The 27,868-nt window shown below is 46.6% G+C and overlaps 2 protein-coding genes across 3 annotated transcripts in view; both read left to right on the plus strand.

The window, feature by feature from the left end:
* The first annotated feature begins 958 nt into the window (after window positions 1-958).
* LOC101635428 (differentially expressed in FDCP 6 homolog) lies at window positions 959-8,665 on the plus strand. The gene is made up of 8 exons (XM_012721678.1): window positions 959-1,675; window positions 1,762-1,908; window positions 3,802-3,910; window positions 4,119-4,417; window positions 5,879-6,045; window positions 6,156-6,354; window positions 6,937-7,027; window positions 7,199-8,665. Exons 1-8 carry the CDS (start codon window positions 1,625-1,627, stop codon window positions 7,423-7,425), a joined length of 1,290 nt encoding a protein of 429 aa, XP_012577132.1. The 5' UTR covers window positions 959-1,624; the 3' UTR covers window positions 7,426-8,665.
* A 6,317-nt stretch (window positions 8,666-14,982) lies between these two features.
* Window positions 14,983-27,868, plus strand: part of PPARD (peroxisome proliferator-activated receptor delta) — a 79,245-nt gene continuing 66,359 nt past the window's right edge. For both annotated transcript variants that reach the window (XM_012723533.1, XM_012723535.1), the window contains exons 1-2: window positions 14,983-15,070; window positions 19,036-19,116. The gene's annotated coding sequence lies outside the window, so the exon portion shown is untranslated. The remainder of the gene's footprint in view (window positions 15,071-19,035; window positions 19,117-27,868) is intronic.

Below are 27,868 nucleotides of genomic sequence, written 5' to 3' on the forward strand. Positions count from 1 at the left end.
CATGCCATGTGGGTCACCTCCGGGGCCCAGGATTGAACTCACACTACAGCAGCTGCAGCTAGCTTGCAGTGCTGTGTCTTAACCCGTTGTGCCACCAGGGAGGGCCCCCCCAACCCCCTTTTATGTCTCACTATATCTCTTCTCACCCAGCGGCCTCCAGATGCCTAGATCTACCTCTATTAGAGTAGTTGTGCCTTCTCCTAGGAAAACTATACTTGGGATCAAATGGCAGGATTTTAGGCACTGAGGCACCAGACAAGGAGAAGGGAGAACTTCCTGGTACATCTCTCCAGGTACTCTGGGTGGGCAACCAAGTCTGGCCCTGGTTCCAGATTTTCTCTTCTTGTCTTTAGGATAGGGAAGAGCCAAGGCAGAGTGCACCCAGGGACCCAGAGAGGTCATCCTTGGAGGGCAAGTTAGAATCTAGATCTTGGGGGGGATACCAGGGAGACTGCTCACTTTTCAGGTTGAACCATAGTCTCCCTCAGTTCTCCTGTCCATTCTGTCTTCTCCTGACTTGGCCTCTCAGCAGCCTTGACAACACCAGGGTATATAGGGTGTACAGGGAATGGGTCTTCTGTAGGTCCTGGTGTGTACAGTTACACTCAGATTTGTGTTCTTGCTTCTGTTTTGGGGGAGGCTGAGAAGAGCCACATAAACACTTAAGTGTTGGGCCCCATCCAACTGAGACCCAGTTCTAGTAGTTTTCCAAGATGCTGCAGGGGCAGGAGAGGGTCATGTGTCCACAGACACCTGGCTGGTACCCTAGTCAGCTCCCTGTCTGTGGGGACTATGGTGGCCTCAGAAGGCTGCTTCTCTGTAAGCAACAATAGTGTGAACAAGCTGCAGCAGGATGCACCCCAACAACCACTTCCTGTGCTTGGGTAACAGACTTCCTGTATCTGCTCTGTCCCCGCCCCCAAATGTCCTTGCCCTCCCATAAAGGAAGGATCCCCAGAGTTAGGGAATGGGGCTTGAAATAGAACTCAAATGGAATCAAGAGATCTAAATCAAGTTCAGGTGACTGCTCATTTAGTTTGAACTTAGAACACATCACAGGCCTTGGTTTTGTTACCTACAAAAGTAAGTGTATTGGATGAGATGGCCCTTGTACCTCCTCTGATATTTCCCCTGACTTCTTGTCTCTGGCAGGCCCCCAACCTTTAGCTATCACTTTCACCCTGCCCTTAATTTAAGGGAGGAAGGTGTAGGACTGAACGATGGGAAGAGGGAATGGAGGCCTCAGTTGGGGTTGGAGGTCCCAGAATCCTCTCCAGAATCTCTACCTTGGTCTCTGCCAACATTTAGCCCCCACCCCTAACTCCCATCCCCTGTCCGTGGTCACAGCTGCCAGGACCCTGGGAACCAGGTGAGAGTGCCCCCTGGTGTTGACTAGCAACACTGCAGTCAGTGGTCCCACTTCCTTCTCCCCTTCTAGGTGGAATACCTGCTGAAGAAGGTGCTGAGCAGCCTGAGCTTGGAGGCCGGCTTGGGTGAGCTGGAGGAGCTGCTGGCCCAGGAGGCCCAGGCAGTCCAGACGTCTGGAGGCCTCAGTGTTTGGCAGTTCCTGGAGCTCTTCAACTCAGGCCGCTGTCTGCGAGGCGTGGGGCGGGATACCCTCAGCATGGCCATCCATGAGGTCTATCAAGAGCTCATTCAGGATGTCCTGAAACAGGTCAGGCCAGGTTGGGAACTAGGGAGGACCCCAAGGAGGAATCAAGAGGGGACTGGGGAAGGCTCTGACTTTGCTTTGACCAGTAGGGCTACCTGTGGAAGCGAGGGCACCTGAGGAGAAACTGGACAGAACGTTGGTTCCAGCTGCAGCCCACCTGCCTCTGCTACTTTGGGAGTGAAGAGTGCAAGGAGAAAAGGGGCACAATCCCTCTGGACTCGCAGTGCTGCGTGGAGGTGAGGGGGCAGGCGGAGGTGGAGGACAGCTTAGGGCCCAGTGTGTCTGCAGTGTGGTGTGAAGGCAAGGGGGCTCAGAAGGAGGGCAAATGGAGAAAGGGCACAGTGGCACGAATTTCTGCTTAGATGAGTGGAACTCAAGTATTGTTGGGTGCTTGAGAGCCATTCCCATCCATGTCAGCTCTTTAAAAAAAAAATGGAACTCCAAATCAAAATCACTGGTGAATAATGTAGATTTTGCTGAAGATTTGAGAGGTGATGATTTACATATGCGTCTTACTGTGCAGCAAAACTTTTTAAAAATTCCCTTTAAAGGTCTTCCTCTGTTACCTAATTGTAGCAACTATAGCTTCCTATTCTTTGCACTTCTCTCTACCTTCTGTTTCCTGTCCCTCTTGGGCTCTATCCACCTTTTAGAGGCTTAAAATATTTTCTTAATTATAGTAATAAATATAAGCAAATGACGTGAAATTTGTCATTTTAATCATACAATTTGTAGCATTAAGTATATTCATAATGCTGTATGACTATCATTATGACTACTTCCCCAACGTTCATCACTCCAAACAGAAACAGTGCCCCTTAAATTATAACTCCTCACCCCCTACCTCCCAGCTCTTGGTAACTTCGATTCTGCTTCTGGGTCTAAGAATTTCTAGCCGAAGAACTTCATGTAAGTCGAGTCATATAACAGTTGTCCTTCTGTTCCTGGCTTCTTTTACTTAGCCTACTCTTTTCAAAGTTCATCCGTGTTGTAGAATGGATCAGAACTTCATGCCCTTTCCATGGATAAATAGCCATGTAGATCTCCACATTTTGCTTATCCATTCATTGTTATGAACATTTGAGTTGTTCCTACCTTTTTGCTACTGTGAGTAATGCAGCTGTGAATATCCATGTCAAGTTTCACATGTGTACATACATTTTCATTTCTCTTGGGTACATACCTACCCAAGCAGAATTCCTGGATTATTGATAATTCTGTTTAACATCTTGAAAAACAACCAAACTGTTTTTTTCCTGAATGGCTACCTCATCATAGGGTCTCAATGGCAATATGTGATCGTTCCAGTTTCTCCACATTCTTGATGTGACATTTTAAAATTACTGTTATAGCCATCCTAGGTTCTGTCCATTTTAACAGATAAAGAAAAGGGCATCACTTTGAAAAGAGCACAAATCTAGGCAGAACTCCCAGCTCCACCACTACCAAATGGTGTGAATTGTATAGCTTGCTGGACCTCTTAGAGTCTCAGGTTCTCTGCAAAGTAGCACTAATAAAGTTTGCCTAGCTAGGTTGTTTGAGAGGAGTGAATAAAACGATGCACATAAAATACTAGTATAGACTCTAGAATATAAGATGCTTAATACATGATAGCTATTATCTTCTACTAGAAGGTAAACTTAGGGAAGGCAGGAACGACTTATTAGGCACCCTCCTGATTTCAAGTGCCTAGAACAACAGGTGACAGTCATCAGACACTTCGAAAATATCTGTGGAATGAATGAATAAAGAGTTCCTTGACAGGCAGGAAGGGCCTGTTGTGACAATGAGTGAACAGGAGAGCGAGGACCCTGTCACTCGCTCGATTTTCAGGCATGATCCACAAAGACACCTGGTGGGTGCTCTGGGCTAGGACCCCATAGAGAGACACCACTATGAAAACGCCCCATCCTACCTCAAAGAGCAAATACAAGCTCCTTGGTAGACAAGCACTCCCACAGCTAAAGTCCAAGCTGGGCGCTGAGGCTCCTGGCAGAGTGCAGGATGGGGGGAGAGGGGGAACACGATCAACCGGGAGTGAGAGCTGGGACTTGAGTGCGGGCGCCCGTGGGCACGGGCAGCCCTGACCCCAGTGAGCCACTCTGACGGGGTCGCCTGCCCGTTCTCAGGTGCTGCCTGACCGGGAGGGGAAGCGCTGTATGTTCTGTGTGAAGACTGCCACCCGCACATACGAAATGAGCGCCTCGGACACACGCCAGCGCCAGGAGTGGACGGCAGGTGGGTGCTGTCAGTGCCGGGCCAGCCTGGGCCGGGGTGGCCTGGTCCCTGTGAAAAGGTGGGGATGACACGGCCCAGCGGGAAGCTGGGAGATAGGACCCTTGAGACGATGCAGGCTTGGGGGCGGATGGACCTTCTAGAGACCCCGCCAGCCCCCTCCACAACGGCCCCGGTCCCCTGCTGACCCCCTCTCTCCCGCGGCGTCCAGCCATCCAGACAGCCATCCGACTGCAGGCCGAGGGGAAGATGTCACTGCACAAGGATCTAAAACAGAAGCGGCGCGAGCAGCGGGAGCAGCGGGAGCGGCGTCGGGCAGCCAAGGAAGAAGAGCTGGTGCGGCTGCAGCAGCTGCAGGAGGAGAAGGAGCGGAAGCTGCAGGAGCTGGAGCTGCTGCAGGAGGCGCAGCGGCAGGCTGAGCGCCTGCTGCAGGAGGAGGAGGAGCGGCGCCGCTGCCAGCACCGCGAGCTGCAGCAGGCGCTCGAGGGCCAGCTGCGCGAGGCGGAGCAGGTGCGGCTGAGCGCGCGCTGCCGGGGGAACGCGGCTGCTGAGGATGGTCCGCTCCAGCCTGGGGCCCGGCCGGGGGAGGAAAGCGGTGCCGCGGGGCTCGCCTGGCTCCGGACTTCAGGGCTGACGACTGAGGGCGGAGTGGGGCTGCAGGGGCGCTGGAGCCGAGGGGTGTGTGGGGCGGGGCCTGGGCCGCCGGACCGGAGCCGGGAGCTGGGTGGGCGGGCCTGGCCTGCAGGCGGAGCTCGGGCCGGAGGTGCTGCTCGCAGCTGTGTTTGGGGATAAATTGGGGCCGAGTCTGGGCTGGGTTGGACTAGACTCGATCTGCGTTTACAGCAAAACCAGCTTTAGGGCTGCAGAACAGGAGGAAGGCGCAAAAAAGGTGGAGGCAAAGTAGGCATGGAGAAGCAATTACATGTCGGATTTAAGAGTTCTGAGTCTGGAGTCAGAGACACTAGATTTTTTTTTTCTTTTAAATAATATAATAGTTTATTTTTACATCATTTTGTGCATTTTTCCATCGCAGTTGTAATCCCCGTGGGTTTCCCATCACCAAATCACCCCTGTGCCATCACCATAGTCCAGTGCATTTCCCTCCCCCCACTGTTTTTGATCCCATTCCCCACTCCACCCACATAAAATGAAGAGACACTAGATTTAACCCCCACTCTGCCTCTGAGCAGCACATTACTTAGTCTCTGTACTTCAGTCACCTATAATTTTAGTCACAGAAGAATAGTGAGGGTCAGGGCCCTCCCTGGTGGTCCAGTGGGTTAAAGCGCAGCACTGTAAGCTGGCAGTAACCACCTACGTGTGAGTTTGATCCCCCACCCTGAGGTGACCACATGGCGCAGCAGACCTCTCCTGACCCACCCACTGCTCCCCTCAGTGTACCTAGTTCCCCTCAGTCTGCCTGTTCTGCTCCCGCTCTGTTTCTGGTGAATCCTCTCAGACATACCCCCCCCTCCACACACACACACACACACACACACACACACCTCTGGCCTGTACCCTAGTTCTGTATGCATAAATAAATAAAGCTTAAAAAAACAAAAACAAAAACACAGGCCTATCTTTTGGAAAAATGAAAGAAAGAATAGCGAGGATCACATGAGAAAACATTTTCTTTTGTTACAACGGTTATTAGAAGTCACCCCCCTTCCTAGTACTAACCCTAATAAGAACACATTTTATCATATGTACTAATAATTATTAAATCCAGTGCTAGGACGGAAGTGACTTGAGCCCCATTCTGCCATGTCATATCTACATTCACTGAGCATTATCTGAACTAGTCAGACTCAGAAAGGGATCAGGTCAGGAAACCTGGACATGAAGGAACTCACCAGACCCTCACCTGGAGACGCTGGTTGAGGCAGACTAGCAGAGTCCTGGGGAAAGGCAGCAAACCTACTGGCTCCCTCCCCTGTGGCCCTGGTGACCTGCCTGTGTCCCTGCACGTAGGCCAGAGCATCCATGCAGGCTGAAATGGAGCTGAAGAAGGAGGAAGCTGCCAGGCAGCGGCAACGCATCCAGGAGCTGGAGGAAATGCAGCAGCGGCTTCAGGAGGCCCTGCAACTGGAGGTGAAAGCTCGGCGAGACGAAGAGTCCGTGCGCCTAGCCCAGACCAGGTAGGCCTGGGGGGTTCCCTGGGGATCCCCTCGTTGACTCCCCCACCACCCCACTTTGAGCACCTTCAAGGGGCCTGGGCACCTGCGATAACCCAGCACACACTCCACAGACTGCTGGAGGAGGAGGAGGAGAAGCTGAAGCAGTTGCTGCTGCTGAAGGAGGAACAGGAGCGATACATAGAGAGGGCGCAGCAGGAGAAGCAGGAACTGCAGCAAGAGATGGCACTTCAGAGCCGCTCCCTGCAGCAAGCCCAGCAGCAGCTGGAGGAGGTGCGGCAGAACCGGCAGAGAGCTGATGAAGATGTGGAGGTGAGCCCTGGGATGGGATCGGGTGGAGTCCGCCAGGCCAGCACTTTCACGTACAGGCTCTAGAGCCATCCCTAAAACCCTGACTCTATCTTTGTTGACTGTGTGACCATCATCAAATGGCTTAACCTCTGAGTTTCAGGTCCTTCATCTGAAAATGAGGACTGGCAATAGTATTGCTATGAAAATTAAATGAGATACTACATGACACTTAGGACAGCTTCATAGTGCTCTGCTTTAAACCACGGCGCCACCAGGGAGGGCCCCACTTTCCCTCTTTCAGACCTGTTTGTTGTTAGCTTTTGTTTTGTAGCCTAAGTAAGATAATAAACATAATGAACACACGTCAGCTATTTAATAAATGGAAGCTATAATTATTCTTGAACCTTCGGGGGTCCATGAGCACCTTGACCTTGCATGCCAACTCTGTTAATATGATAACCCTTTGTGAACATACATGGGTTTTTCTGGAAAGATTAGCTCCAGACTCTAAATCATCTGTGTCAGACTCTAAGGGGGCTGTGAATCTGAAAAGATCTTGAACGGTGCTTCTGACCTCCCCCTCACCTGCTCTTGCTCCTACAGGCAGCCCAGAGGAAATTGCGCCAGGCTAGCACCAACGTGAAACACTGGAATGTCCAGATGAACCGGCTCATGCATCCAATTGAACCTGGAGGTAATAAGACAGGGTGGACCCTGGAGCTTTCCTTGGGCTGGGGAGGGAAAAGAAGAGAGAAAAGCAGATCCAGATCTCCAGAGCCAGCAGAGCACTAGGGTCAGGATTTCTCCTCTCCCCAAGGGCAGCGGCAGCCCCCTCCCCTCTGTATGCCTGCCTTTTCTCTGCCAGACAAGAGACCTGTCAGCAGCAGCAGCTCCTTCACAGGCTTCCAGCCCCCTCTACTTGCCCGCCGTGACTCCTCCCTAAAGCGCCTGACCCGATGGGGATCCCAGGAGAACAGGACCCCCTCACCCAGCAGCAATGAACAGCAGAAGTCCCTCAACGGTGCGGATGAGGTTCCCGTCCCATCTTCCACCCCTCAGGAAGATAAACTGGACCCGGCACCAGAAGATTAATCTCTGCTAATCTCTTATCCCCTTGACCTGATGCCCACATGAACCTGGCCACAGCTGGCCTGTGGGAGACCCTGATTCCTGCAGAAGAGGGAGGTGAGGATCTGGCATCAGGAGCCCAGGCCCATATGGAACCTGGTTCATTTTTTGTACCAGCCCCAAGCCCCAAAGCATTGAGTCTGTTTGGGGTGCTGATCCTTGAGACCCTCTGCCTTAATCCCCAAGGAACTAATGCCTTGTGTTGGAAAAGAAAATCAACAAGCAAGCCAGGAGCCAACTTGCCTCCAGACTGCCAACAGTTGTAGGGACACATTTCCAAATAAAAACTGCTCTTGGAATGAATTGTTGATTCATTCATTTCCAATGAATAAAAACTGCTATTGGAATGAATGGGTCATCAGGGCTGCTGTCCATCTCTCCTGCCACTTCCTCCATTAAATCCCATCAAGGGTCTAAGAAGAAGTAAGGTGTAGTACAGTGGCCAGAGTTTTGGTCAAGTTTCTCTACCTCTCTGTGCTTCAGTTATAAACACAGATAATAGTAGTGTCTATTTCTGTGTTGTGAGGATTAAGTGGCTGGCACATGACAGGCAATATGCATAGCGTGCAGCAATACTTATGACGGGTCTCTCCTATGCCCTGCAGTTTCACAGGTGATTGAATTACCATGGCAACCCCTGAGAGGTAGATATTGTTACTCTCATTTTACATATGGAGAAATTGAGGCTCAGAGAAGTTAGGTTACTTGCCCAAAGTCTTCCCAACTTGCTTCTCTTCATATATGATCTGACTCACTGACCCTGTTGCTTGAGACAGATCTGGGAATCTGGGCTGGCTTGCTTCCTCCTCTTATTCCCCTCATAAAGCCCATCATCAAATCCAATAGATCCTCTCCACCTCCATACCCTCATCTCTACCCCCACTTCTCCATCCTCACAGCTATTGTCACGGCTAAGGCCTTTCAATCTTCTACTTGCAAACTGACCTTTTGCTTCTCCATGTTGCTCCAACCTAACCCACCTCCAAGTCTAACTGATTGATTTGAGAGTCCATCACTCTCAAATCCTCCCTTGAGGCCATTTCTCATGGCCACTGCCTTAATCTAGCCCTTGTCACCTTTCAACTAGATCAAAGCATTAACTGGGTTTCCTTGCTCATCCTTCTCCCTGTGACTATCTAAATGGGTTTTCTTTCTTTCTTTCTTTCTTTTTTTAAAGATTTGTTTATTTATTTATTTATTCATATAGAACTGGGGTACAGTCTAGAGGTACAGGTGTGGTAAGAGGCTTCACCAGTGACAGAGTGGGGTGTAAAACGGGCCAATTGACAAAATACACTGCTGAGGGGAATAGCGGGGAGACAGGAGAGGTCTGCTGATTCATGGGGGTCATCTCCAGGGTCAAGGATGGAACTCACACTGTAGTGGCTAAAGCCAGCTTTGCAGTGCTGTGCTTTAACCCGTTGCGCCACTAGGGAGGGCCCTGAATGGGCTTTCTAAGACACAAATCTGCCTTTATTCTTCCGCTGTCCAGTCTCTCAGTGGTACCCTGAACAGTCAAGTTCATATTCCCAAGTGTAGCATGAGACTCATGACAATCTAGCTCAAAAGGACCCTCTATGCCTTTGCCTCATAGATCTACTTGAACTCTTTCTTTCTTTTCTCTCTCTGAGCTTACACACTGGCTGTCCTTTTCATTTCACTGTACACAGTAGTCTCCATAATGAAAGCAAGGAATATCTTTTCAACTCATGTGCCCAGTGACTAACACAGTGCTTGCCTCAAATGTTTGTCAAATGAATTCATGAATGTATAAATTATAAAGCAGTGACTGATTGTCATGACTTAAAAGTGATAAAGATTCAAACTCGTCTATTTATTTCTTCAAGAAATTATTTATTGAGCTCTGCCAGGTATTGTGCTAGCTGCTGGCTATATATCACAGAACAAAGCAGGTAAGAGTCCTTGCTTTGCTGGAGCTTATGTGCTAACTGATATCAAACTTAATGTCTTTGCAAGTACACAAATCTCTACTGCAAGGCGCTTCCTTACAGTTTATTTAAAGTGTCATAAAACAAAGCTGCCAGGGTAACAGTGCCTATATCAGGGATGGGGAATAAGATTCAAACTCAAAGTGTGGTAGTAATCAGAATACAAGAATGACTTAGGTAAGAGTTGGGATTTGAGATGGCCCCTACTTAAAAAAGGCAAGAGAGCGGCCCTCCCTGGTGGTGCAGCAGGTTAAAGTGCAGCACTGCAAAGCCAGCCAGGGCCACTTCAGAGTGAGTTTGATCCCTGCTAGTTCCATCCCTGACCAGGGAGCTGACCCACATGTCACAGCAGACCTCTCCTGTCTCGCCTGCTGCTCCCCTCAGCAGTGTACTTCAATCTGCCTGTTCTGCTCCCCACTCTGTCTCTGGTGAAGCCTCTCACTGCCCCTGAGCCGCTGGCCTGTACCAGAGGCCTGTACCAGTTCTGTATGCATAAATAAGTAAATCTTTAAAAAAAAAAAAAAGGTAAGAGAGCATAGAACAACAGAGAGAAGGACACGTTGATGGATACAAGAAGTCTGGATTCTGAATTTGAATGGAAGGACCCCTCTCGTTAGTGTGAGGAACCTCTAGGTATAGGAGTTTAAAGAAAAGCAATTTGCAAATGCTCAAATTCCAAGTGTTCTCTTTGCCAAAACTCTCTTACAGTTTCACCTTTCCTACCTTAATTGTTACTATCTTTCTATAGCAAACTGCTCACATTTGAGCCTTAAAATTCCTGGAACATTTAACAAAGCAACAATATGAAATGCTGACATAGGACTGTGGGTGCTGGGAAAGCAAATGGCTCAAAAGCTGAACAACAAATCCTTTTTGTTTTCAAGTCAGGAGGTTTCCAAATCTTTGCTTTCAAAACCTGCAAAGGCCTGATTGCACTGTCAGCTAAAAACCATTAACAGTATTTTTTATAATAGAACTCTGTGATTTGTTTTGGCAAAAAACTTAGAATTAGATATCATAGCTATATAAAAATTCAATTCCCATTTACTTATTTATGTGAACAAGGGGCTCAGCTTAAAAATGAAAAAATGGGACTAGAATTAATGCTGAGTGCAGAATCATTTTATCAACAAGTAATCTACTATGAACATCTGAACTACCTGGGAAAGAAAATAGCCCAGCTATTTCATTAAGAAAGACATTTCCGGGGCCTTCATTTCAATAAGTGCAGCTTTATGAAGCTACTACAACCACTGCAGCATGAGTATTTCCCCTCAGCAGTGTATTTTAGTCAATCTGTCTGTTCTGTTCCCCATTCTCTTGTGGTTCCTCTCACCCGCAAGCCTCTGGCTTGTACCCCAGCTCATATATACATGAATAAATAATTTTTTTTTAAAGAAAGACACTTCCAATGTATTTTTCTGCATTTATATTTAATATTTATAAAAATCATGTTTGTATGGTTTCCATCAAGTGGATATTATTAATATTTGTCTTTCAAGCTAGAAGACAAATTTTCATTTAGTGTTTTAAAAAGGTGAAATCAGTTAACCATTTTAACTTATATACATATTTTGTTTGCAGAGATGTGTGATATGTTAATCAATAAAAGATGATCAAACATATGTTACAATAAGATGATATTTTTGAGGGCCCTCCCTGGTGGCGCAATGGGTTAAAGCACAGCACTGTGACGCTACCCTCAGCCGCTCCAGTGCAAGTCAGATCCCCGGTCAGGGAGTTGACCCACATGGCACGGCAGACCTCTCCTGTCTCACTCACTGCTCCCCTCAGCAGTGTGCTTCATCAGTCGGCCTGTTCTGCTCCCCACTCTGTCTCTGGTGAATCCTTTCATCCACCATACTTCTGACCTGTACCCTAGTTCTGTATGCATAAATAAATAAATCTTTACAAAAAAATAAAAGGTGATTTTTTTTGAGGGAAAATATAATGGAAGTACAAGGAGCAAAAGGGACAATGTAAAAATTTTATTACTGGTCCTCCCTGGTGGCGCAGCGGGTTAAAGCACTGCACTGAGAATCTAAAGCCACGTCCGCATGAGTTCAAATCCCGCCTGCCCCGGAGATGACCACATGGCGCGGCAGACCTCTCCTGACCCGCCCGCTGCTCCCCTCAGCAGTGTACTTCGTCGATCTGCCTGTCTGCTCCCCACTCTGTCTCTGGTGAGGCCTCTCGCCACCCCTGAGCCTCTGGCCTGTACCCCAGTTCTGTTTGTACAAATAAATAAATCTTAAAAAAAAATTGATTACTAAAAATAATGTTATTTTTAAGATGGATGATGAGCATTAAGTCATTATGAGATAAGAATATTACTACATTTAAGAGTATAACAACAGTTTTATATTAACATGTCAATATTTATACAACAGCAGAAATTACATCTATCCTCTGTAACTACTAAGTTTTAAACTAATGATGAAAAATTTTAGATGTCACCTAAAAAATGTGCCAGATGCTGCATAGTTCTTATATATTCTTTTAGGACAAGAAGGACAAAAGTCCTGAAGACCTGTGACAAGAAAGGTGGAAGGAAGCCTGATTGTAGAGATTGATACTTAGAAGATTTTAGACTTGAGGTGGCAAGCCAACCCCTGAGCCTCAGTCTGCTCATCTGTAATAGGGGTTGATTCAAAGCTTCTGAATGTTCTATGATGGAATCCAGTGAAGCGCTGACAGTGGAGGTGTGAAATAGTGAAGGGAATATCACCCTGAAGCATGAATGCAAGCCCCACGGGAGTTCCATGATGGCATGGAAGCCGTTAGTCTTGGGGAACTCTAGTAGGGCATAGAAGATATTTCCCAGTCTTCAATTCTGGGGGTAGAAAATAACTCCTCTGTCCTTTGCACCATCCTGGACAAAGGACAATGTATCCAATCTTGGATGCCCCCAGTCTTTGCTGTACTGGGGCCTCTCTACATGACTTGTATGTGAAGGGGGGTGGGGGAGGTGAAACAACTTAGTGTTGCCAGGATATGCAAGGCGCCTCCTCTTCAAGAGCAGTGTCTACCCAGGCCCATCAGGTGCCCGCTAAAAGGTGCCACTATCATCCCCCTGTAGTAAGTGAAAGAGGGAAGAGCCAGGATGCTAAAGAGGCTGTTATCAGGTGACTAGGGAGATGCCCACCTGCTGGCTGGAGCCTGAAACAGCTACCACATAGATCAGAATCTAATCGCAGATTTAGCTTTATTCTGTAATGTAAGTTATCTTTCAGTTACACTGTAATTAGGTATCACCCCAGGTTTTGGTAACTTTCTGCTTGGCCTGGAAAAAGTTGCAGAAGTTTTGCAGGGATCAACTTTTCCAACTTTGAGTCATGCCTGTGGGCAAAGCTGTATTAATCTGGATTTGTGATTCAAGTAGCAGAATTGACCCACTTAAGTACAAAGGAAAATTTATTAAACAAGAATAGAGGAAGCCCTCTCTGGTGGTGAAATGGGTTAGGACACAGTTATGCAAGCTGGCCACAGCTGCTTCAGTTTGAGTTCTATCCTCAACCCTAGAGGTGACCTACATGGCACAGCAGACCTCTCCTGTCCCACCCGCTGCTCCCCTCAGCAGTGTACTTCAGTAAATCTGCCTGTTCTGCATCCCACTCTGTCTCTGATGAATCCTCTCAACCCCTGAACTAGACCTCAATCCTTGTATGCACAAATAAAATATTTTTTGAAAAGTGAAAAATAGATCTTAACAATGCCCTTAGAATTTCTTTTAGGGCTGCAGTTGCCTGTATTAGTGGAAATAAGCCTCTTAAGAATAGAAAGTAATATCTTCAGGTTTGAGTGTGTTTCCTGGAAACTTAGCAGTGAAGAAATATCTTAAGATGTATCTTTCTACATGGAAAACCAGAAGAATTTTTATTTTTCTCTGGAGAGGGTGATATAGAGGAAAGAATGGTACAGCAGTTCCTAGAGAATGAAGGACCAGTTAGAAAACCTAAATGGGAGTTGTGAAAAGGACTTCAAAGAATGTCTAATGAGTGCATTTAAACTATAATACATCATGTGACCCTGCTTCAATGCTCCCAGGGCTTAATACTGTGGGTATACTGGTGAATATGTGTGTCGGAAGATGTGAGCAATCCTCAGGAAGGCTGAGTTTCATCTCACATTTCTGAACTGTGGGACTGCAATACCCTGTACAAACATGAGACTAGAGGCAGAGCTATTTGAAATAATTTAAATCCCCAGAAATTTGCAGAAACCCATTGTTGACTTCAACTTTGAAGGCCAAAGAAGGTGAAGTCTGAATTACAGAAGTAATGCACGTTTATTTTAAAAAGTAGCTGGAAAAAAGGGCTGTCCCTGGTGCCATGCACTATGAAGCTATCTGCAGCATGAGTTCAATCCCAGCCAGGGAGCTGACCCACATAGCCCAGCAGACCTCTCCTGTGTCCCTGCTGCTCCCTTCAGCAGTGTATTTCAGTACATCTGATTGTTCTGTTCCCTGCTGTCTCTGGTGAATCCTCTCTCCAACCCCCCCAACTCTGGTCTGTACCCCAGTTCTTGCTTGCATAAATAAATACATCTTATTTTTTTTTAATGTAGCTGAAAAAGAGTAGTGTAACAGGGTGTTCCCCAGGAGAAAAGGAGTTGCAAGGTTCCCTGCCCCACATTGTATCAGGGTGGTCCCCTGGAAAAGGGCAGGTCCCAGGTTCCTTGCCCCCACCTCCTTTGGGGTAGGTAACCTGGGACCTCCCCTTCTCCTGGGACCACCTTGTTACAGTAGGAGAAAAATTACTCATCATTCTACTGTGCAGATAGTAGAAGGTGTGGCCTGAGGAGTATATACACGAAGGGAGGGGTAATCTTTACCCTAAAGATTGTGGAGAGGTGGGAATTACCCATTGATCTTATTCCTGTGAGTCAAGTTATGTTCCCCACCAAATGATTAAATCCTTCCACCAGGCTGCCTCCCATTGCTAGGTGAGGATAGGATATCTGGTTCTGAAGCCTGAGGTCAAGAAGTGAGAACAGAATTTTCTACAACAGTAGGGAGGATACTCCCTATGTAGGTGAGCGAGTGTATTATTAGATAGCAGCACCGGAAGATAGGTAAGAAGTTCAGAACTATAAATTTCCACTTGCAGAAGTCTTTTGAGGGAGATCAAGCCTTTTACTAAAATTACAAGCAGTGCAGTCTCCTCCAGTGGAGTCGGGTTCTAGCCTCAGCATTGCTTATTATTCCAAGTCACGCACGTTCTCTCACTGTTTCATCACGGGGAGGATGAGGATGTTGTACTAGATGACCTCTAAGTTGCCCTTAACTCCCTCTTCGTGATACTGGCCAGATTTGCTTTACTGGCCCTGGCTCTCCCTCCAGCAACTCCGTCAGCGGCGAAGACCGCATCCGGCACTAGAGGGCGCTGCAAGCGGACCCAGGGTAGCGTGCGGGTGGGTGGAGACGCAGAATCAGGGGAGCCCGCAGGCGACGCGATGATTGGCCGCGACCTGGGCGGAAGGGGGCGTGGAAAGAGGAGGCCGGAGCTGCGCGGTGACGTCGCGCTGGCAGGGGCGGGGCCGGGTCGCGCAGCGTGTGACGCCACGGCCGCCGCGGAGCTGGGGATTAATGGGAAAAGTTTTGGCAGAAGCCGGAGGAGCCTGCGGGACGGCGGCGGTGGCGCGGAAGGCCGCCAGAGCAGGTCAGTCCGGGTCGCGGGAAGCGGACAGGCGGGTAGTGGGGGAAAGCGGCGACCCGGGGCTGAGGCGGCCGAAGGGTCGCAAGGCCCGGCGGGGAGTGTGGTGGGGGACGTCAGGGGTCTGCGGACAGAGCCATTGACGCTTCCAGATGCCCCTGCCAGGGCCGGTCAGCGGTCAGCGGTCGCTGTCATCGGTTGCTCTCCTGGCGCGCCGCCCCACTGCCCCTGCCCCCGCAACTCAGTGGCCCTCCATCGCTGTTGGAACCCGAACCCGGGCCTCTCCCGCCCGACTCTTGTGTCCCCTCTTGGGCCTCGTGGCTCCGTCTCCTCCCACTTCTGTGTTCTGATAGACCCGTGTCAGGGGCAGGGGGCTCTCCCACTCCTCACCCTGCCCTTAACGTCTTCCTTCCCTCCTCTGGTGTCCCAAATCCGTGGTCCTCCCTAACCAGGGTCTCCTTGGGGGATCCCCTCTGCCCTTGTTTCCTTGCCCCTGCATTTGTCCTCCATCCTTGCCCTCTCCGTCTCTGCTCTCTTTTTCTTCGCCCTTCTCTCCTTTCCCCGATGCCTGAGCTCTCTCAAATATTACTGTTCCCTGTCATCTTCAGGGTGTCAGACTTTCTCAGTCCCAGCAGGCAACCCCTGTCTACCTTTGGCTCTCCAACCTCGCAAGCCCCCCTTCCCTCCAGCAAGCCTCCCTTCCCTCCAACCATGCTTTCACCTTTCTGCCTGATTTTCTTCCAATCAGCCCTGTCCCCTGCATCACTCCCTTTCCAAATCCCAAGTTCCTTGCTTCTGCTTTCGGGAGAAGCATCAGCTGTCCCTTGACCTGCAGTTGAGATTGCAGTGGGCTCGAAGTGTTCAACTCCTGGTTAAAATAAGGGACTGAACAGTTGAGGTAAATAGCAGGTATGTTTGTGTGGGAGAATTTACTGAGGTGTTGCATCAGTGATGATGTCCAATTTGTAGAGCATTCTTCTCATCTCAGCTTTAATACTTCCCCTTTATGGGTCTGTCGACTTCCAGGAACCCTTGGGGAGAGACAGGCCGCTGAGTTGGGTGTGTGCCAGGGGTAGCTGGAGGCCTCATCCAACTCTGTTTCCCTTCCAGGAAACAAGGCTCTGTCTTTCCACACAGAAACTTTGATACCCTGGCATATCTTTGCCCTCAACTTTTACCCTCCACCTTATCTTCCACCTCAAAGAGCTGATGCAAGTATCCAGAATCTATGTCCCAGAAAATGCCTGTGGTCCTCAGCCTTTTTCTTCTGCACTGACTTCAGGATTTTTTTTTTTTCTCATTTGAATTTTGAAATAGATTGCTGTCCTGATAGCCCTGGGGCTGGCATCTGTCCCTTTTTATTATTGGTGACTTCAGCAGCTGCTGATTTTCCCTCACACATCTCTGACCAACTGAATGTGTCAGAGCATCTGATGTTGGTCACTGGGGCAGGTTCTTCCTCCATTTTCCTTGGGAGCTTAACTTCCTCCAAGAGGGAGATTGGCATTGAAGTTCTGGTCCCTTTGCCCAGGGTGTAACAGGGATGTCAGGTCAATATCTGCCTGGGCAGGTTGTGGGGTGCATTAATTAGACTATATTGCTTCCAATTACACAAACCATCTTCTCTGGGGCTAGAGAGCCCACCACTTTTGTGGTGTGCCTAGGTGTTTAACCTGGCCAGATAGCAGGTCTTTTTAGATACCTTTCATTTGAGTTATTTTACTTGCTGTTGGTCCCCTAGAGAGATTTTCAGGAAATAGCATATCCTTTCTATCTTCCCAGTCCGACCCTGGAGAACTCTGAAAGCATGACCCACTCTCGTGTTTAGAAATGAAGGCCCGTTGTTTCACCTGGCTTGGGTTTCTAGGTCTCCTCTTTTGAGGATTGTGCTCTCTGTCTTTGAGCCAGAATTGGACACAGAATTGGCAACCTCAGGATCTTGGTGGGGAGCCAACTGAATCAGCTAGACCAGACTTTTAAGGTTTTGGAATCCTCTTGTGCACTGACCTTTTTCTGTGAAAGGAATAAAATGGGGGTGGGGGGAATGACTGAACCAGTTCTTTATAATCAAATCCCTGAGCCCCCTCTAAGCAGCAGCACTTGGGGAGGGGAGTGTTTGGACAGAATGAACCAGAGAACTCCCTTGTTCCTATGAAAAACATTCATCTGGTCTTTTAGTGGGTTATTCTAATGAAGTTGGGATTGCATGTTTGCCAGTAATTTAGTCCAATTTCTGACTTGCAAGAAGGACTTCACTTGTCTTGTTGAGCAGTTTGTTGCTCCTCTCACTGTTTACCCATTAGTTGTACTCTGCAGATGGAGCAGCTATACAGGGCTTGAGAAGAGGTCACGCCCAGTCCTTACCAGGTAGTTCATTCTTCTGAAGGGGTAGTCACAATTAGCAATTACCAGAGTTCCCACTTGTCACTTTTTGCAAAGCTTGGGTCAGCTTGCCTTCCCTTCATAAGTGGGTGCAGATCCCTGAATGAACTAAGCAATGAACCACTTTTTTGTTGGTCTGCCTTTCTCCTTACATCTCCACTGCTGTTTCCTTCCTTCTTCGGTATCTGCTTCAGCCCATTCAGGAAGAATTACCCTTACTCAACCTTTCAACATCACTTGTGATCCCTCAGACCCTTTCCCCAAAGGCTTGGTGCCAGTGTTGGGCACTCAGCCGGCAAGCTAGTAGGACTCTGCTTTGAATAGAATGCAGCTGTCCTGGCTGTTGTGCAAGGCATCTTCGGACCTGCTGATCCTGGCAGGTCCTGGGACAGTGTCCTCTCTCAGGAGACCCATATCCTGTCTCCAAGACCCATCTCCCTGGGTGCTCCTGCTGGCAGGGAAGTTAAACTGTTGACTGCACTGTTGACTCCTCCTTCAGTGCCACTCTAATGGTCTGGAAATGCCAGGAGCCGCCCCAGTGCCCAATATTGTTCATGCTGGGAACACTCTTTTCCTCCCTACCCAGCATCTCTGGGACTTTGTCCTGCCAGCCTCTTGCTTTGTGTGTCAGCAGTTTGCTGCATAATGTCCTGTCTGTATCATGTTATCCCTTCAACACCCTCTTGGAGGTAGGTTGATGCCCCTGAACATTTTTCTGCACCTTTGGATCCAGGGGGAAGAGCTGCTTGCTGCAGCTGGCTTCCACAGTGTCAGAGGAGAGGTCAACACTTGCTTGAGCGTGGCAGTGAGGAAATGACCCTTGTATCAGGTTCTAGACATTGAGTGTCTTTTCTTGGCAGATGGCTGCTGGCCTTTATACCTCAGACTAGGGTGTGACTCCAGTCTTGTCTCTGCGGGCTTTGGTCAAGGAATGGAGCATGACTCAGGGTATCTCCTTTTATGAGCTGCCACCCATAGCGGGTGCTGGGCTCCAGCTCCTCACCTTGCCAGCTCCTTCTGCCCCACCCTGGTGAAATCAGCAAAGCTGGTGTCTGCTTACTTGGAAGTGAGCACACTACTTCCAGGACTGGGAAGGTTTTGCTGACTCAGGCTCAGATAAACAACATTTTGGTGTGTATGTAAATGACAGAAGGGGAGCCAGTTTGCTTTAGGGATACTCTTGGAGCCCTGGTGTTTAATTGTATTGATTAAGGCTACATTTCTCATCCCTGGTTTAGAAACTGTTGGGTTTCAGCTAAAACTGTTGGATTTCATGCCTCCCCGGTGGTGCAAGGGGTTAAAGCACAGCACTATGAAGCTATTGGCAGCCACTGCAACACAAGTTCAATCCCTGGCCAGGAAGCTGACCCACATGACATGACAGACCTCTCCTGTCTCACCCGCTGCTCCCTTCAGCAATGTGTTTTGGTCAGTCTGCCTGTTCTGCTCCCCACTCTGTCTCTGATGAATCATCTCACCTACCCCACCCCCACATACCTCTGGCTTGTACCCCAACTCTTGCATGCATAAGTAAATAAATCTTTAAATAAATAAATAAAACTGTTGGGTTTTTTTTTTCTATCCTGCAGTGTTTGGTGGTTTGGGCATGCCGGTGGTACTCACACAGTGGCTTCTGCTCACCAACAGATGAGGACAGATGCATCAAAGAGGTAATCTCATTTTCTTTAAACAAGAGTCTCCAACAATAGATATAAGATCCTTTCATTTCTCTTGGGCTGAGTCCCAGATCCTGGGTAACAGTCACTACATTGGGAACTCTTTACTGGCACACGTTAAATAATCATTTATGGTCTATAGCTAACATAGTTTTTGGGGGAACATTGAGATTTTTATGTTTATACCCACTAAGCCATAAACCCCTCAAGGATAGGAACTTGTTTCCTGTTGTGTCTAGGGCAGTGTCTAACATAGAGGAGAGGCTGAATAAATATTTGTTGCATGAATAAATGAACACATTTTCTTCTCTGCCTATCCAGTACCCAGCTACAAAGTTGGTGTTCATTCTCTTTCATTTATGCAAACATTGAACAGTTTTGAGTCCCTGCTGTGTGCCAGATGCAATACTGGCATTTGGGAGATGATAGTTAAAACAAAACAAAATAGATTCAGTTCCTGTCTCATGGGTATGTAGTTTGCTGGTGTATTTGAGAGTTGGGCACGATACATAGAATTGTTTTTTCTATCTCTGCTTGGATGGATGGTGGGTTCTCACCAGAGGCTGGGTAGTATTTGGGTTTCCCATTACTATACCTCTGTTTGTTCTCATGATGCCTCACAGATTTTATGAACTCAGAAAGAAAACTCTAGGAAATTTGATGTTCTTGTCTCAACTGTTTGAGAGGCCAAGCAGTTGTGGGGTCCCTGCTGGAGTCCATGGGAAACATGGGGCTTCTGTCTGATTTGTTTTAATCTCTGAAGCTCAGTGGTTCCAGAAGCTGTTTATGGGCTCCACTTCCCTTTCTCTGCCTTTAACACCCTGCGGGTTTTCCTGTTGCCTAACAGGGTGCTGAGCCCGTGTGTCTGTCAGGCTGTGGGGGTCAGATTGTTTGTGGATCTTGCAGGAAGACCTCAGGCAGGGCCCCCTCCTGTCCTCAAACCCATACCAAGTCCTTTCCTCTGAAGGAAATGTGACAAAGGAAGAAGTGGGGGGTGTCGTTGTGAGGCATCTGAGTCCCTGAGAGGGGAGGAGTGAAGTTCCCTGAGGAGGTAGCTCTCCTGAGTTGAGCTGATTTGCCTTGTCCTGCTGATTTGCCTTGTCCTTTGTTGCAGCAGCTGCTGGCATAGTGCAATCAGGTATACATGTCCAGAAGCTATTTGTCCAGTTCATTTCTAAGCTGTGAGCTTCCGGTCCCATCTAGAAGTTTTCTTTCTTAGTTTCTATTGGAAAGGGTGAAGCTATAGCGTCATTAGATTTTTCAGTGTCACCCTCCAAGAGCCATGGTTTTTCCAACTTAGTCTCTCCCATCTGAGGCACTTTGTGTGCACCAGGTGCTATAACAACCTTTCAAGTGTGTGGAACTTAGTTGGGTAGAGAAGATTTTTATATTAGTGAGCTGATGGGTACCAAGAACATGATGCTGTACAAGTGAACTTATTTAGAGGAGTAGGTCCCCACTGAAGATTGACTTTGTACCTGAAGAAACCTGGTTTCACATTTGGCCTTTAGAGAAAGTTGATTTATTTTGAAGTCACCTTTGGAATATTGTAAAAGTGGTTCTCAGAAATTTTGGCCTCAAGCCCTCTTTACATCATTAAGGACCCCTAAAACGTTGTGTACCATATTATCATTAAAATGCAGGAATTAAAAAGTCATTAGTTTATTCATTCACTTACTATAATAATAGTAAGCCTATTACATTGATCAAAAATGACTTTTTTTTTTTAGATTTATTTATTTATTCATACAGAACTGGGGTACAGGCCAGAGTTGCAGGGGCAATGAGTGGATTCACTAGAGACAGAGTGGGGGGCAGGACAGGCAGATCAACGAAGTACACTGCTGAGGGGAGCAGCGGGCGGGTCAGGAGAGGTCCGCTGTGCCATGTGGTCACCTCCAGGGCAGGCGGGGATTGAACTCATGGGGAAGTGGCTTTCGATTCTTAGTGCTGCGCTTTAACTTGCTGCGCCACCAGGGAGGGCCAAAAATGACATTTTTAATGAGAAATTACTTTCAAAACAAAGTTGAGGTAATCTCTTAATGTCTGGTTTAATAGAAGACAGTTGGATTCTCATAACTGCTTTTGTGTTTGTTGAATATTGAAATATGTTTTGTTTGAAGTATGTGAAAAGTCTGGCCTCACACCAATATGAAGTTGAGGAAAAAGAATATTTTACTCATTTTTACAGATAATTTTGTGTCTTCCTTTTGATACTACACCAAAACTCTTTAAATGGTAGTTTCTTAAAAGGCTGTCTAGTATGTATGGGTCCTCCCGGTGGATCAGTGGGTTAAAGCACAGCACTGCAAGCTGGCCACAGCCGCTTCAGAGGGGTTCTATCCCTGCCCCAGAGGTGACCCACATGGCACAGCAGACCTCTCCTGTCTAATCTGCTGTACCCCTCAGCAGTGTACTTTGTCAATCTGCCTGTTTTGCTTCCCACTCTGTCTCTAGTGAAGCCTCTCACCATCCCTGCACTTCTGACCTATACCCCAGTTCTGTATGCATAAATAAATAATTTTTTTAGAAAAGGTTGACTGGAATATACAATCTGAAACTTTTTATCAACACAGTTTTCAGATTTTGTGACATGAAAATCCATTCATTGTGTACTTTGATTAAGAAACACTGGCTCACTGAGTTATATGGATATGTAAATGTTTACATATTTCATTTTGAAATATCACTAAATTATGTTGATCAGTATCACCACTAATGTTTTCAGAAAAGTCATCCAATACTGAGGTGTTGTGAAGCTCACAATGATGGATATGTTTCTCATAAATTGAATTTTCTTTTAAAAGCTTGATTCTTATCATTGGTAACATACTGTCAGGAGTTTTTCTTTTTAAAGATTTTGATTATTTTTGTATAGAAGAACTGGGGTGGAGGCCAGAGGTGTTGGGGGTGAGAGGATCCACCAGAGACAGAGTGGGGAGCAGAGCAGGTGAATTTACCAAAATACATGGTTAAGGGGCACAGCAGGCAAGACAGGTGAGGTCTGCTGTGCCTTATATGGTAAGCTCCCTGGCTAGAGAGCAAACCCAGGTTGTCTTGGTGGGCTGTCAGGATATTAGCACTGAGACTTAACCCTAGACCACCATGGAGGCCCCAGGTGTTTTTCTTGAGGTGACAATCTCCATTAATTTTCAAGAAAAAGCCTGCCAAATACCCAAATCTAACTAATTGTTTTTTGTTGCTTTTTAGTGTCCAAACAGGGGCATTAAAGATTAATCTGGACCCTTCAGATTAAAAGAAAATAGTTATAATTTATTAATCTCTGTCAAGTAAAAATGGTGTTTCATGACATAAGTGGTTAGTTTAGCTTGTAACTCAGATACTTATACAAGTGCTTTTTCTTGAGACAATCATTTAACACCTTTTTTTCCTCACAAAATATTTAAAAGACATATACTCAAGGGTCATGATTTAATAAAGTTAATTTTTACTGGGTCATCTATGAAATTCTTAAATGAAACTGGCACTTTATTATCTGTCATGTTTCTGTGTATTGTCTGGGCACCACTGGACAGTTCTTACTTGGGACCTCTCACTTTGCTGTAGTCAAATGGAGGCCAGGCCAGGGATGGAGTCATCTGAAGGCTCAGCTGTGGTGGATGTCCATACTCCCTCACTCACATGGTTGGTACTTAGTGCTAGCTATTCACCAAGGTGCTTCCTTCTGGCTTTTTCATGTGCCTTGGGCTTCGTACAGCATGATGGCTGGTTTCTGAGCAGAAACATCACAAGAGTTAAGTATATTCACAGACCCAGGCGTAAGTGGCATCATTTTTTATGACTTAGTCTCGGTCATTTGTGTCAGTTGGACTAGCTGTTGAACATCAGATGAAGGAATTTACACTCAGTGTTCTTTGGGTCATTGATAATTTGGAGCAAGAGGTGATTATGTTAATATTCCAGAAAGATGGATTAAGTGGAGAAAGAATGAAGGTGGAGAGGTTAGGTAGGCAACTACTGCTATAGTCTAAATGTAATACAATTCTTTCTATTTAATCTGACTTCCTCTGTACAGTTAAAATGATTGATTTTAGCCTTTCAGTCACACAGATTACGTACCCAGAGTGGGGAATAACAACCCCCCACCTACAATTTAGGACTGCTGAAACCCACACAGTATTAAAGAGTTGTATTTATGAATTTATTATATATATATATCTATGGATGTGTATATGTGTGTGTGTATGTATATATATAGGTGTGGCTTATGTATATTCATATGGAGTCATGCATCACGTCTCTCATATAATGCATGCATATAGTAAAGAATTGTCCAAGCTGGAGTCCTATGAGAAAGAAATTAAATTTAAATTTTATTGTCAAGACACAAAAAGTTAATAATAGCATATTCAAAAGTTAAAGCAGGAAAGATAAAACTTTATGTAATACCACTAGACACTTCTTATGCACTTTTGTTGTACTTTCATTGGTCATTTGGAAGAATGAGGAAGTAACAAATTAAAGAATGGTAGAAAGAGGAATATAGAGCAGAGGGAAGAAGGGAGTCTAGAGGGTTAAATAGCAAAAATGAATTTGAAGGAGGACAGGATTGGAAGAACTGCTAGAGGCAGAAAGAAGGTTTTGTGTGTGCCAAAGTGTTAGCAAATTGCTGGCTCCTTCTATGGTTCCCTGGGGCCCTGGCTTCTGGGCTTTAGCAGTTCCTTGCCTTGTCTCTGTAACTCTCCTGTCTGAAGACGCCATGGAAAGAGCTGGACTAGACCTGGCATTGGGCAGAACAGGGTGTGACTCTTAGCCCTACTGTTGTGAGTTGGTGACTTAACATCTCAATACTTCATTTTCCTCTCTGTAACAGTTAAAATGAACCTCAGTAAATATAGATTTATTCCCTTCCTGCTAACCCGTGTTCTGACATGGTGAGTTCAGGGAGAAATGTCTTCTGAACCAGTTCCTTCTGTGATTTATAGGTTGTGGCATGGGATCCCAGCCCAGAGTGGAGAGTCTTTTTCTTCTGTAAAACAGCTCTTGGCATTCTGGACAGTGCATGGCAGCACCTCTTCTTCTTCCTTTGAACCCAGTCTTCAAAGCCTGACTTCTACCCAGCTTTGTCCTTAACTCAGCAGCTCTCCTGAGACCATTACCAAGCTCTCCACAGCTAAAAGTGAAACAGCTTTGAAAGTGTTATCTTGTGAGGAGGTTGCTGAAGTCAGAGAGGCTCCCAGGTGTTATGGGAAAATGGTCTCATGTTTAAATTCATTTCTCTATTATACTAATAGGTATCTAAAAATAGATTGTCATTGCTTTCCTTTGCAACCTGCTGTAGCTCCTTGATCCTTACCACTGCTTTTGGCACTTCCCTTATGCTACAATTGTGACCTCAAAGGCATTGAGTTATTTGGCTACTACGCTGGTGGTAATGCAGGCCAGTTTTGCTCTTCTAGAAGCAGCATTAGCCAAGCACGTCACCTTGCATACACAGTGGTCTGCAGCCCTACTCTGTCCTCACAAACAGGCTCTCCTTAAATTTGCCAGAGCCAAGAACTCCATTCGTTACCTTCTTTTCCCAATAACAAACAAGATGTGTTTTTCCTCAGTTTCCCTTAATCGTCTAAAGCATGTCTCCTTCATAACATTCATTTTATTATTCTTCACCTCTGGTTCCATTTCCTTTAACATAGGCTTTCTCTACCCTAATGCGATGGACATTTTGGCTTGTCTGTATATTAGGAACTTTAGCATCATCCCTGATTTCTGCCCCCCTGGATAGAAGTGTGTGTACACACACACACAGCTGTCAAAACAGACATTGCCACATATCTCCCGAGGGGGCAGAGTCATCCCTAGTTGAGAACCACTGAATTTCCCTACCAAATTATTTCTCCACTAAATATTTCTGACCAGCTGAGTCCTCTGGTGAAAATCATATCAATAAAAATCAGTAAGATAAGTATATCTTTTTTTTTTTTTTTTTAATTTACCCGCCTCAATCTCATTGGATCCATGAGGGCTTTCGAAGGAGTGAAATGGTTCACAGGAAGCAGCATGTTCCAACTAAGTAGAAATTATATGATGTCTGCACAACGAAGAGGCCGTATCCAAGGTGGAAAGCCATCTCCTGGAGTGCTTGTATTGCTCTGCTTTGCTTCTTTGAGTCTTTTCGCAGCTAGGCAGAAGCCACCTTCCTGTAGCTTCCAGAGTGCCGTCGAACAGAGTTAGACATTAACCTGCCTTTCCTGGGGTCAGGTGTTACCAGCAGATCGGGCACTATGGTCGCAGAAGTTATTCTCTGAATGCATGAGAGTTCTCAGAACTATCCTCCCCAGGAAAGCTGAAAGCTTACCTGCCAGCACTAGTCCTAAGCTTGTTCATCTGGCACAAACCAGTTCTTTTCAGCATTTCCTTTTGTAAAAGTTTTTAGGACAGTCTAGGGGTCCTGATGGAATGCCCTTGACCCTCAGCACTTACATCCTAGGATGAATTTTTTGAGTGGTCCACTTGGAGTTTCAGGTTGCAGAAAAGAAAACTTTTCTAAGGAGACCCTCACAGGACCAAAATGCTTGGTTCCACGAAATTAATTTCCCACTGCCTAGTTAGTTAATAGTGGTTAATGGTTAATAGTAGTTACAGCAAAAGAAAGATGCTGGCCCAAGACACAGCTAAGACTCCCAATCTGATTTCCCTCTCATGTGAACCAGAGGTCTGAACTATGTTTCTTTCCAACTCTGGGAGTCTGTGTTTCTTGATGATAGACTGGGAAATGGCCCCCAAGGATATCCAGGCTGTTACCTCTGGGAGCTGTGCATGCTACCTTATATGGCAAAATGGACTTTGCAGATGTGATTAAGTTAAGGATCTCCAGATGAGGAGATTATCTGGATTATCTGAGTGGGCCCTAAGTGTAATCACTAGTGTCCTTTTAAGGGGGAGGTAAAAGGAGATTTGATACAGGAGCAGGCAGTGTGACGACTCCAGCAAAATGCTCTGCTGCTGGCACTAAAGATGGAGAAAGAGGCCAAGGAATACAAGGAATGCAACTCTAGAAGCTAGAAAAGGCAAGGGAACAAATCCTCCTCTTGAACCTTTGGCGGAAGCTCAACCCTGCCAATACTTTGATTTTGGCCTAGTGAAACTAATTTTGGACTTTGAGCCTCCAGGACTGTAAGAGAATGTATTTTGTTTTGAGCCTTTAGGTTTGTGGTAACTTGTTATAGGGGCAACAGGGTTCATCCACTTCCAGGCACAAGTGGTGATTTAGCTGATGCTTGTTCTTATTTTAAGACAGTATTAGAGCATTTCTCTTTCAGGGTGGCTGGAGATTCTAAGTCCAGCATATTTCGAGAGTAATACTTGAGACAGTCTGTTTTCTGGGGGAACCTTTTAGGGAGCTCTTGGGAGCAAAGGAAAAGGATAGTTACCTGATCCTTGCTTTTGGAACTTGCCGCATACCTTCAGTCTCATCAGTAATAAAGGGTTTCTCTCAGACTTTTAAGGAGTCAGAGTTAGTTCCAGTCTGATTCTAACTCTGTCTGCCCCTCCACTCTTCTTTCTTCCATTCATTCAGTAGGTAGACATCAGATGCTAGGCACTGTTGTAGGCACTGAGGATGTTCATCCCAGTGAATGGGTGAGCAAAGCAGATAAAGCATTTGCTCTCATGATGGTGCGGGGTGGGGAGAGAGCCAGAATTAAGTGGATTGTTTGTCAGATGGTGAGAGGTGCTAAATTGAAAAATAAAGCAGGGAAGAGGAATGGCAGTTTTAAATAGTGGGTTTGAGGAAGGCCTCACTGAAAAAGTCCTATTTTAGCTGAAAGAGCTGAAGCCTGCGACTTTACAAGCAGAGGAAAAAGCTCGTCCAAGGTAGCAAGAAGTTAGCTGTGTGTTTGCGGACTAGTCAGGAGCCCAGGGTGGCAGGAGCACTGGGAGGAAGGGAATAGGAGGAGATGAGATCAGAGACTTGATGGGTCGGATGTCCAGTGACTCTGACTTCCTATGAGATGCTTTACTTCACTTGACTCTTTGCCCCTTCTTCCTTTCCTTTCTTACTGTTAACACCTTTGATTCTTTTATGCCTGGGTTCTTCAGTTCCTTTCCATATAATATTTATCACATTGTAGCTGGAAAATAGCAGCAGGTAAACATACATAATCAACCTAAAATATTAGAAGAGGGGGAAAAGGCAACCTCTTCGTTTTGAATAATAAAAGCATTGCTACTGTCAGGTCAGCTGTGGTTTTATCTGTGTGTCTAGAAACGCAGGTTGGCAGCTCTTACTAGGCAGTTGAGGTTAGTTTCTGGGACCTCACTTCCATCACCCTCCTCAGGCCTCTTCAGACCCGTGAGCCTGCCCCTGGTAGATAATCAAGGAGTGCCTTTCGTGAGCTGCTTCCAGCTCTCCCACAGCGTCTACCTTTATGCTGCTTTCTCTGTGGACCACAGCCCGAAGCTTGCCCTCCTTTCTGCTTTCTTCTCCATCATGAGAAAGACTTGCTCCACCCCCCTAATGTTTCTGAGTGACCTTATTGAGCAGCAAGGTGGCGGCCACAGTGCAAGTCCTATTGTTCAGTAGCTACAATCAAAGATCAGCGTTGCAGACCTTGGTTCCTTGAGGGAGTCCCGCAGTGCCCTGTGCAGAGAGGCTCACCAGGATGCAGGCTGACTGGACAGTCAGCCTGACTGCATGGAGTGTTTCTGGCTTTAACCCACATCATCATGTTTTAATTTACAAATACTTTATTGCTAAACATACTAACCACCATCTGAGTCTTCA

The sequence above is a fragment of the Condylura cristata genome, unplaced genomic scaffold (assembly GCF_000260355.1).
Source record: "Condylura cristata isolate star-nosed mole 26May11 unplaced genomic scaffold, ConCri1.0 scaffold00001, whole genome shotgun sequence".
NCBI lineage: Eukaryota > Metazoa > Chordata > Mammalia > Eulipotyphla > Talpidae > Condylura > Condylura cristata.

Coding starts and splice junctions, on each gene's coding strand:
- LOC101635428 (XM_012721678.1), top strand. CDS start 1,625: ATGGCCATCCATGAGGTCTATCAAGAGCTCATTCAGGATGTCCTGAAA. Junction 3,911..4,118: donor GCGCCAGGAGTGGACGGCAG/GTGGGTGCTGTC, acceptor CGCGGCGTCCAG/CCATCCAGACAGCCATCCGA. Junction 7,028..7,198: donor GCATCCAATTGAACCTGGAG/GTAATAAGACAG, acceptor TTTCTCTGCCAG/ACAAGAGACCTGTCAGCAGC.